Source organism: Ochlerotatus camptorhynchus, unplaced genomic scaffold (assembly GCF_037179485.1).
Source record: "Ochlerotatus camptorhynchus isolate MF236.1 unplaced genomic scaffold, CSIRO-AGI_Acam_v1.1 ptg000247l, whole genome shotgun sequence".
Classification (NCBI taxonomy): Eukaryota; Metazoa; Arthropoda; class Insecta; order Diptera; family Culicidae; genus Ochlerotatus; species Ochlerotatus camptorhynchus.
The window spans coordinates 435,011-446,471 of record NW_027040737.1 but is presented as its reverse complement, the minus strand read 5'-3'; the positions used below and the strand labels follow the sequence as shown (position 1 = coordinate 446,471).

Here is an 11,461-nt window from a genome sequence, read left to right as displayed (position 1 = left end):
CCAGTCTTATTGATTTGATGTGTTCGATATTAGGTAACATTAACATGTGTTGTCATACACGTTGTAGTCTTATGCGAAGAAGCTGGTTGGTGTCGGAGCTATATTTACGTTTAGCTTTGTAGACACATTTGTAAGGTTTTATAGCAAGCTAGCGTTTTTTTTATAGAATAACTAGCTGAGTATGCCCGGCCTTGCTCGGGATTCAATATTAGCTTGAGTTTATACGCCAATTAAAAAAAAACATGCTATATTGTACGTAGACCCCCGCTTATCTAAGGGGCTACCCCCTAAGACCTCCACATGGTTCCATTTGCTTGATTAGTTCTCGAGTTATGCAGAAATTTCTGATTCATTTATATGTCTCGACTCGAACCATCATAAGAACCTTTCCCTGGCCCAAAAACCCCTGCATACAAATGTTCACGCCGATCGGTGCAGTAGTTTCCGAGTCTATAAGGGTCAGACAGATAGACAGAAATTCATTTTTATATATATAGATAGATAAATAATATGGCTAAAGAGACTCAAAAATAAGATGGCTATTCGAAACATGTTTTCACGCCATATGCGATCTTTTTACCTTAAAGAAAACCAGTGGTTTCTTGGGGAACAAACCATCTAATCTCGGGGGAGGTTGTTCATTGAAACTTCCGGTCCGCTTCGTAGCATAGTGCTTGCTAAGAGGTGCCAGGTGGTAACCCACTGATTATCTGACGATCGGCCAAATTTGGAAGACGTCTGCATTGAATTGTCTCACATTGTAATATTCCGTCCACTATATCACAATCAATTGCGAGTAGCTGAGTGGAATGGAGACAAGGAAGCATTTGGTACAGGACCAAGTCTCTCCCGGCTGGCGCCAAAACAATTAACCTGGAAGCAACTGGATCAAGTTGTCATGGGGCACGACATGATCCTGTTGCATGACTTGGAGCAGTTGCAATCGAGGAAGGGAGGGGGGGGGGGGGGTTGGTGCTAATGTTTGATTTGTTTTTGTATAATTTCAGGTGTTAAGGTGGCTCGCTGCCTCTGGATAGTGGGTTTGACGGTGGTTCAGCAAGAATAATATTGAGACATACGGGAATGCAACAAACGTGTCAAATTAACTGCATTGGTAACGAAAACACAGAGAAGCGTACACCTGATGTCACACACTAAGGTGATGGTAATAAGGTCGGTGATACTATGACATTTACACAAAAGCGGAGATCAAATCAGATTGGTCAACGTACCAAAATTCGAAACTTCGATTGGAACGTGGAATCTGTGCAGCAACAGTGGAGAACACTCAAAAGCTGCAGGTTTCATCAACCGCTGCCTGCGGTATAAAATTTGTGGCTGGTGGCCTCACAAATGGATCTCAGATGTAAATGTTATCAGAAAATGATAGCAATAGAAACGAAGTCTGCTGGCAAGTTTTTGATTATGAATTAAATCCGCCAGAACATCGCAGCAAAGGCAAATACTAAGGCGGCGGAGCGTCAACAAGGAAATTAAGCAAGCCGATAGGAATTTGACCTGGGCCCAGGTAAAGCAGCTGCCCAGAATGGAAGTCTTTCACGTTGGCCCTGTGCACCTCTGGAAGTTCCCAGGTATTTTAGTACGACGACGATGGACGTTGCTCCTTGGAACGGAATGAAAGCGAACAAACCTGATGTTGCACAACAAGCCGGCGTTTTTTTTTCAGCAAAACAACAAAATCCTCTATCTCTCTTCTTTATTCTTTTAATCTCTTACTATCCCCTAATCGGACGCTAGTGGGACCAAAAAGCCTGCTAGTGAAAGGAAAGTCGTTATGCTATACGGTCTAGCATAGGCCACGACTAAATTTTCGTAGGTTCATGCCTGGCTTAAGTGCAGATCGGTAGGCAGCAGCCTGCCAGGGTGTGAACTGAGCAATAACAATAATAACAATAACAACAAACCATCTAATCTCGTCCATTTCACTAATCGGCTGAAAAGCATATGTGTGTGTTGCAAGGTGTGTTGCGGTTTTTAAGTTAGTAAAGTGGACTCTGTGAAATTAATCTACGTATTTGAAGGTGATTAGTTTTAAAAGAAATGGAATAAGCTTCCCTTAGCTCAGTCGGTAAAGGCGCAGCTACAAAGCAAGACCATGCAGAAGGCGGCTGGGTTCGATTCCCGGTCCGGTCTAGGAATTTTTCGGGTTGGAAAATTTCTCGACTTCCCTGGGCATAAAAGTATGATTGGACTTGCCACACAATCATATCAATGCAAAAATGGTACAGGCATCGAAAGCTCTCAATTAATAACTGTGGAAGTGCATCTAGAACACTAAGTTGAGAGCACGCAATAAGCTAATATGCGATATGCAATAAGCTTGAAATGCGAAGAAGAAGAAGGAATAAGCCAGCTCAGTTATTTAAAGTGATCCGTGGAAGATCCGTATCAACGCAGCTAAGACCCAGGTCATCATTTTCCCACATTCTCAATCACCTAGACTTGTTCCGTCTGAGAATAATATGATACGCTTAACAACTAATTACCTTCAAGCCTAATAAAAAAAAAATGGTCTTCAAACCAACTTTTCCGTAAGGTCAAACATGTGCGTTCCTTCTTTTCCCGCCCTACTACCGGCCAAGCACGCAACCTCGTGGCATTTGCTGTTGATTTCGTTGTTGCTATAGCAATGAAAAGCTGCACCTTTCGGAATTTTCTCCATCCAGTATGCCGTTGTTTGGAGTCTTCCGTCAAGGTGGAAATTTTCGTTCAAAACTTCGACCCGAGCGGGTGAAAAATTCTTGTGTTCCGATCAAATTTCATTTCCAACACCGAAAAATTCCCTGCAAAAATGTCATCGGTAAGTTTCTGATAAGCTGCTTATTTGCTCCCGAGCGTTTTAAATTTCATCGATTGCCGTCCAAAACAATAGTTAGAGCAAAAGCGAGAAATCTTCCGCAAGTATCTGGAATCGGCAGGAGCCATCGATTGCCTCTCGAAAGCGCTGATCAAGCTCTACCAGGAGGAAAAGAAACCGGACGATGCATGCAAGTTCATTCGGCAGACCATGTGCGAAGCGTGTCCCTCCGACGAAGAGGTGGCTCAGATGGTTCAAGACCTAGCAGATGCTAAGCAGGAAATTTGCTGCCTCAAAAAAGAAATCATTTCGTTCAAAGGAGAAATCCGGAGAAGTTCCAGTGAGGTGGCGCTAGCACTCGAGGAAGGCTTCCAGAAGCTGGAAGAAAACGTGGACTGCGAATCGTCCCTGAAGAGACATCTCACGAAAGAAGTTTTCGATGAACTGAAGGACAAAAAGACAGCACTCAAGTCGACACTGTTGGACTGCATTCAATCCGGACTGGAGAACCACGATTCCGGAGTGGGAATCTACGCGTCGGATGCCGAGTGCTACGATCTGTTTGCTCCTTTGTTTAATCCGATAATTGATGAGTACCACGGGATCAATTCGGCGGAAGTATTCCACCCGGAGAGCGACTGGGGTGATTCCGGTAACTTCGAAAACCTGGATCCGGAGAACGAATTCATCGTTTCCACCCGGGTGCGCTGTGGACGATCGATCGCAGGATTCCCGTTCAATCCTTGCCTAAAGATGGCCCAGTATGAGGAGATTATGGAGCGTGTCAAGACGGTGCTGGAGGGATTGGAATGGGAGGATTTGCGGGGAGAATTCCACCCGCTAGAAACCATGTGCGAGGAGCTGAAGCAACAGCTGATCGACGATCACTATCTGTTCAAGGAGGGCGATCGGTTCCTGCAGACGGCCAATGCCTGCCGGTTCTGGCCGATAGGGCGGGCCATTTTCTACAACGAAGCGAAAACCTTCGTTGTTTGGGTCAACGAGGAGGACCACCTGAGGATCATTTCCATGGAAAAGGGCGGAGATTTGGGTAAGTTTTGAGCGTGATTTCCTTTATAGATTGGCGCACGGGGGAGATAAGGGAAAACTAAAGGGTTTGTGTGTAATTTGAAGGAACTTTTAAAGGGTGATTTATTCTGAGTAGCACATCCTTATCACCGTGTAGTAACACCCGACACCCGTAATAAGGCCCATTATTTTCGAATACGCGATGAAACAAATAATAAAAGTGCGCGATTAGGTTAAATCACCAATCGTGCGCTTTTATTTCCATTATCACCATCACATAGACCCTTATTGCCGATGTCACTTATCACTCACGGTGAAGTGATTCGCATTTGATTTACACGGCAATCACTTCACCGTGAGTGATAAGTGGTTACTTCACTTCGTTTTTACCGTGAAGTGACACTAGTAATAAGAAACATAATCCTGATACAATCACATCCATATGCAGGGATCAGTCCTTCATCCAGGGTCCAGTCCGTCCTATCTTTCGTACACGAATGATGGGTAATCTTCCGGAAACCCGCGTGATTTATGCTAATGTAATCACACTTATTTAAAATAGTTCCAGCGCAATTTATGAAATTTTTGGATTTCGGTCCCATTTGTAATGCAGATTACGAAAATGTAATTACCTCAATACGCCTAAAGAACCCTATTTACAGCTAACGCAAAAAAGCATGTACGGGAACAGAACTAATACAGAAATTTTACTATGAGTACTTCTAGCACATCTAGGGGTATTAATAAGGAAGTCCTTACCTATCGGACGTCCAAAGGCCTTCCAAAGTATTTTAAAGAAATATGAAATGAAAAAGAGTATTTGTTTTCATGAGAAATTAAACGGGAAAATTTAGACGTCTCCTTAGCTTTTAGAAATTCATCTAGTAGTCCAAAAAAACCTCCCACCTACTAATCAAACATGTCGCTTTCTCCCTGCCACTTAGGTGCCGTCTATCAACGCTTGGTCAATGCTGTGGCTGCCATCGGCAAAGATATAGCTTTTTCGCGTAGTGATCGTTTCGGTTACCTTACCTTCTGTCCGTCGAACCTGGGAACGACCATCCGAGCTTCGGTTCACATCAAGCTGCCGAACCTCGGTGCGAACCGAGTCAAACTGGACGAAGAAGCCGCCAAGTACAACCTGCAGGTTCGTGGCACCCGCGGAGAACACACCGAATCCGAGGGAGGTGTGTTCGATATCTCCAACAAACGTCGGTTGGGTCTGACCGAATTTGAAGCGGTTAGCGAGATGTACAATGGGATCCGGCAGTTGATTGTTCTTGAAAAGTCCACAGAACCGGGTGAAGCTACGGCATCCGCCGATGAACCGATTCTCGTGGAGGATGATGCCGAACCAGCTGCTGTTGGCGAAGAGTGATGGAGCTAGCTCCAACTAAATTGGTAAGTGCCACGCGCAGTTGACAATGACGCATGTAGCTGAACCTTTTTATTACGTTAGACAATATAGGCAAATATTTCAAAACAAAACGGCAATCTGAAGCTTATATGCGCTTTAGCTTTTAAGCAGAAGCAATCATTCGGAATTGCGGCTCATGCCACTAACGCTTTAGAAAATATATTCACACATAAGGACGCTGCCATGCTGACGCGGAACGCGAAGCGAAGCGTCAAATCAAATGTAAGAAATAATATCAATAATATAAATTCCTTTGCACCCTCGACGCAACGCTTCGCTTTCCGCGTCGGCATGGCAGCAGCCTAAATGTTGGGAGGAGACATTGAAAATTTATAATAATTGAATTGAACAGAAGCGAAAGAACACTCACACTCTTAGCTACGATTACCTAAAATTATCGGTATTTTTTACCGATAAAAATCGTTACTTTTTACTTTAAATACGCTCTAAAAAATCTTCACGTCCGATTTACGTGAAATATCACGTACGCCTGTATTTATCTGTATTTATAAAATCTCAAATGTTACGTGACGTTAGTAACTTTGATCTGCATTACGCGTCATGTCCACTGAAAATGTTGGTGAAATTGACCGTATATTCACGTAAACAGATTAAGGCTCAAAACACAGTCAATCAAATAGGATTCTTCTTGTTTTTGAAATATTCTTCAATCATCATCATTAGTATACACATACATTCACACACAAGCTATTCGAAAATTTAAAGCAAGTATTTCATGATTTTACATCGTATATTTTCTGGGTAAAACACTATCACTGCATTTACTTACTTGTGTTCTTCGTAGCATTCAACAATTTCACGTAATCGAATACACAAAATGAATAAAAACTGGAGGTCAAATCTCTTGGTGAACAAAATAAAACACCAAGAAAATCACTCCGACTCCACTTCTTTGCTAGGGAACGTAAAATAATCATTGAACAAGCGTTGCCAGATGTATTACGTCTAGCAGTCAACATAAGTTTATTAAAACATGCAAATATTAAGTTTCAACCAATAACATAGATGAGTGGATGATTTCAATGGTGAATGAATATCAAACACTGAATAAATAAAACTAAAAGGAACTTTTTTGGAACATAAACGTTCCATTTGCAAAGGTTAAAAAAAATTGAATTATACACAAAAAGGGAAGATGGCAGCATTGCATGTAGCCAGTTATTGGCTTTCCCGCTCAGGGGTGTAAACAAAATGCCGTACAGCGTTGTCTGGCAGTGTGAATGTTTTGTCTACGACATTCTTATACGCTTGCATGTGTGACGTCACATTTGCTGTTGTATTGAAAATTAAAAGAATAAAAGAGATGGTAGATTTTGCTCACCATACCAGTTGATATTTATGATTCATTGACTGTTTTGGCACGTCGACGCACACTACCAACGAATTTTACCAATACTTTTAGAAAGTGATGATTTAGGAATACAAGAAGAAGAAGCAAAAGCAAATCGAGTGATGGTTAGTTGCCTCTTAAGTGTATTCGTGTTTGTGTGTTTGGGACTTCGATATTTCCGTGAAACGAGATTTACGTGATTTTCAGGTACGCAAAAAAAAATATCAATATGGCGTCACCGAGCGTGGTGGAAGAACTCCTCAGAGCTTCAAAATTCCTCAGCGCTTGTTGCAAATGTTGGACGGTAATTAGATTCTTTTATATTAATTTATTTATGATTATATGTAGCCTTTTTCTAGTTTTATAATTTCAGACGGTGACATCAGCATTTTGAGTCTGCAAACAGGTGTTAATATTTTGTCAGAAATAAAAAAAAACTCATACAAGGGTTGGTTGGAAATGCTAACATGAAGCTTTAGTGTGATGATTTATTAGCTAGAGAATGATCTTTAGAAGAGGGTAGGTGGATAGTTCCGTTAGAGTACGGCAGTATGAAAATTGAATAGAAGTTGAAAATGAGCGAAGGGCCATTAATGCGAAAGTTTTTAAAGATAGACGCACATTTTTGCCTAACCCGTACGATGTACGCGGGGACTTGAAGTATGTCTCCAAGTCCACAGGCAAAAATGTGCGTCCCTCTTTTTGCTTATAAACTGACTGCGGCTGTGGAATAGTTCTAGCGACGTTTTCATCACTACCTAAAGCCCCACGTCGCGAGAGCATTTCCAGTCGATGGTGTGTTATAATGCAGTTCTTCTTTACCCAACTATTGTGTTGCTCCTCTCGTCATGACCAGAGATTCCAGATGACCAGTAGGCCCCCCCCCCCCCCCCCAGACTCACTCAATGTGCTTGTCAGAACTGTCAAATTGGAGCCAAACATTCAGAAGCAACAAACTCAGTTACTGTTCGTACCTCTCGTCAAGCATTGCAATCTCATAAAAAAGATTCATACTTTTTCATAACACATTATTAATTGTAAGCTCAAAGACAAAAACCAACAGGCTCAATGATGAAAGTATAAAAACCAGCATAGTTTTTATGACTCAGCTGTGTTTTCAATTACAGCAAAACATACTTTGGCGAAACATGTATATAAACAAACTTTGATAGAGTCATGGGGGCTCGAGCACTCCTGGCTCAGAGCTTTTGGTGGGAATCAACTGAGAAAGAACAAAACAATTTTAAACTTGAACAAATTTTCAAGCAGTTTTCCATTGGCTTGCAAAATGAAATCGATTTACTCCGCAGTACTCAGCATATTTTTAAGGCTTTATCGCTCAATCGCGTTAGCTTTACGGAGCCGATAATTCATTGTTCTTTGTTTGTAACAAAATTCACTTAATTCTATGTCTAATAGGAGTTGGGCCGAATACTCGCGGCTTACTCGAGGTTAGAGGGGTACATTGTCGAAGGATAGGAAAAGGGGAGGAGCTTGGGGGTAGGGTTTCGTTGTCTCATCAGAGCGATGTCGCCAGTATGAACGGTAGTGTGGTTCTAAATTCGTCTAGAGTTCGACCGGCTATGGTGACCAGTGAGCGACGATGAGACTCATCGAGACGTGGGACAAGACAAACAAAAACTAATATAGAGATACAAAAGGGAAACTAATTAAATTCTAAACAAACCTTGTAAGGCCATTTTCTCACAAACCGAAACCTACATTCGCAATCCCAAACCACAATCGGGTAGAGGATAAATTCCCCTACCTGTTCATTATGTTGGTTTCCTTTGGCGGACTTCGGTTCGCGAGAAAATCAAGACCAACAATTCCATTTAGTAAACAAACCTCCCTGGGCTTTGGCAAAACCTTGAGGTAGTTTAATTAGGCTACCAGGACCCAGGGCTGATCTGGATCTTTACCACATAGGAAAGATGCACACTAGTGTTGCCAGATCAGTGTTGATGCTGACCAAAAGTGTATTTGAACCCGCTTGTAAAAGCATATTAACAGATTAATCATCACCGTACATTGTTCCCTCCCCTTGGCTAGTTTTTTAACCTGGACGTTGGTGGGCGGGCCTAATCTTATGCTTCATAGTGGAGCGTTGGAGACGGTTGGTTTAGGTCCGGCATCGTTGGCTCATGCCGTGACAGAATAGCGTCATGAGCATGGGATGAAGATTACTGAGCTTTCCCTCTCTGATGAACCATTGCATAAGAGAACCAAAGTTCTAGCCTGAAGTGATAGTATCACACTTGTTACTCCTTTATTTGAAAGCCGCGTTGTAGTACGCTTACGTATAGGCACTGACGTTGGGTGCGATACTGGCGGGTGTTGCCGCAAATCACTCTTATTTTATTTATTTTTACGCAGATAGATTTATTTGGGTTTGTAAGGGAATTATACTATTGAAATATTTCAGAAAGTGCCCAACAGTGCTCCTTCTACTTGCGTGACAAGCTTTCGTTGTTGTTTTCATTGAGGTGGTATTGCTCAGGGAACAATATTAAACACCACCATGGTATTGTAACTAATCTTATATATGCTTCATTTTGATTTGGGATAAGTGTTTGAACTATGGCTCGGGATTTCCACTGTGGCGTGCTTCTATTGTGACATAACCATATGTATTTTTGTGGTGCGACATAGTGGAAACGTGTGAGCGTAGTTGAAGCATATACCCTATGCAATTTACAAATCAGCTAGGAAACTAACTTCAAAGTGAAGCATTTTAGTCACTTGAAGCTGTCACCTGGGACGAACTAATAAATATTAAATATAGGTCAAAGTCAAAAACAATCTGAAACACGTTAAATTTTAGATTACATTCACATGTGCAGGTACTTAATAAAGCATGGTAGGTAGATTAGAGATTTCAATTATTTATTAAATTAGACTAGAGATATCATAATCATCAAACGAACTTAAATAAGAAAATTTAGACAGCCTAGTAGCATTAAGTGGATTAACAGAAGACTTAGGATGCGGAGGGTCCGCTTAGGGAGGCAACTAGCCTTTAAAGCAACTGGCAACTAGCCTTTTCATGTATTGTCTGTTTATTTTGATTATTGCTTTAAAATATCAATTTGGTACATATGTGAAAGGATGAATCAGTGGGAGATGGATTTTCGGTTTCTTTACATTTAGCATCACTATGTGTCATTTCCTCAAAACTCCCCAATAACCGGCCTCTTCAATCCCTTCCTTTTCCCATGGCGTTCAAGTGGTCCGCATAGACTATTCAGCCATTACCCGTCCTTTATCCTCGGCTTTGGATTGACTTGCGCTCCCATTGCCCCACCAAACGCTGCAAAATGAAATTAATCATCACCGTACATTGTTTATTGTTCTGTACTAATAATAAATGATTAAGCACAGCATTTGATATTTTTTCAGATATTGCAAAACATGGTCCTCTGTACGTTTACTTTCCAACTTTTACTAATACTACTGTTACTACGACTATCCCCTACTTTTTTTTTATGCAGGGGGGAATCTGCTCACAGACACCTTAGAAGGAACTCAGGGTGTGGGGATGGGAGAATTTCACTCCCGACCCATTAAACCTTACCCTGTGCGCTTGGCCCTTGACCTCCCCGGAACCGCCCGAAGGCATTACTTCGTGGGGGCTATTCCCGACTATCCCCTACTTGAAACACCATTCCTCCCTATCCGGCATCTTAAGCAGGATTCAATTGATCCCTGTGATTATTATTCTATGGTGCCAAATCTTTATCTCTATCCCTGTTGCTGTATGGAAAGTGATGTTTTACTGGAACCTGGCTCTATGACCCTCTTCTGTGCTTGAAAATGAAAATGAAATGGAAAAAACTCCATTTGGTAAACAAACCTTGTGAGGCCATTTTGTCGTGAACCGAAGTCTGCCAACGCAAACCAACAAAATGAACAGGTAGAGGAAATTCTCCTCTACCCGATTGTGTTGTAATTTTGCAAATGTAAGTTTTGGTTCGCGAGAAAATGGCCTTACAAGGTTTGTTTACAAATTTGAGTTGAGGCCTTTTCAATTGTTGGTCTTGAAATGGCCCTACAATGTTTGTTTATAAAATGATAAAATGAGGCCTTTTCAATTGTTGGTCTTGAATTGGTACTGTTCCACTCCTGGCGGATGAGCGAGAATAAGAAGTTGGCCCATTTCCCGAGCAAAACTGGAGATCAAATTGAAATCAAAATTTTCTGTAATGATGTAACTTATTTTGAAAATTCTAGTTGAACTCATTTTGGTTGAGCAACATGAGGGTAACACAGCAAAAATAAAAGCAAACTTTTACACCGTTCTTTTTCCTTGATTTGTTTTCCGTCGACCGACGCCAGGAAGGGAGCTCCCACTTACTTCCCCTAAGGAAGGCGTGATCAGATCAAGACCAACAATTGAAAAGGCCTCAACTCAATTTTGTAAACAAACCTTGGAAGGCCATTTTCTCGCGAACCGAAGCCTACATTCGAAAACTCCAAACGGAAGGAATCCGGGTTGCCTTGTTCCATGTTTCTCGGGAATGACTCGGCTAATAGTGAAAGAGAAAAATGCGACTTGTTTGCTCGTCATTTCAAGCAAGTGTTCCACGATTTCTCCGCTTCGCCAACACAAGTGCTGGACGCTACTGTTTAGATGCCACGTGATGTGTTTAGTTTCGTTATTCCGCGCATTTCAGAAGACATGGTGATAGCCGCAACACGCAAACTGAAGCTCTCGTTCGCCGCCGAACCTGACGGCATTCCGTCATCAGTTCTAAAACGTTGTGTAGCCAATCTCTGCCTTCCACTTGCGAGGCTATTCAATCTCTCGGCACAGCAATGTGAGTTCCCCTGCCGCTGGAAACTTTCT

The 11,461-nt window shown here is 41.9% G+C and overlaps 2 protein-coding genes across 2 annotated transcripts in view; both read left to right on the top strand.

Moving 5' to 3' along the window:
• The first annotated feature begins 2,610 nt into the window (after window positions 1-2,610).
• Window positions 2,611-11,461, top strand: part of LOC135704768 (arginine kinase-like) — a 22,499-nt gene continuing 13,648 nt past the window's right edge. The window contains exon 1 of the mRNA XM_065226270.1: window positions 2,611-2,821. Coding sequence (XP_065082342.1) covers window positions 2,813-2,821 — 9 coding nt within the window. The 5' untranslated portion in view covers window positions 2,611-2,812. The remainder of the gene's footprint in view (window positions 2,822-11,461) is intronic.
• Window positions 2,945-5,269, top strand: LOC135704769 (arginine kinase-like). Its single transcript, XM_065226272.1, has 2 exons — window positions 2,945-3,869; window positions 4,792-5,269. Exons 1-2 carry the CDS (start codon window positions 3,029-3,031, stop codon window positions 5,223-5,225), a joined length of 1,275 nt encoding a protein of 424 aa, XP_065082344.1. The 5' UTR covers window positions 2,945-3,028; the 3' UTR covers window positions 5,226-5,269.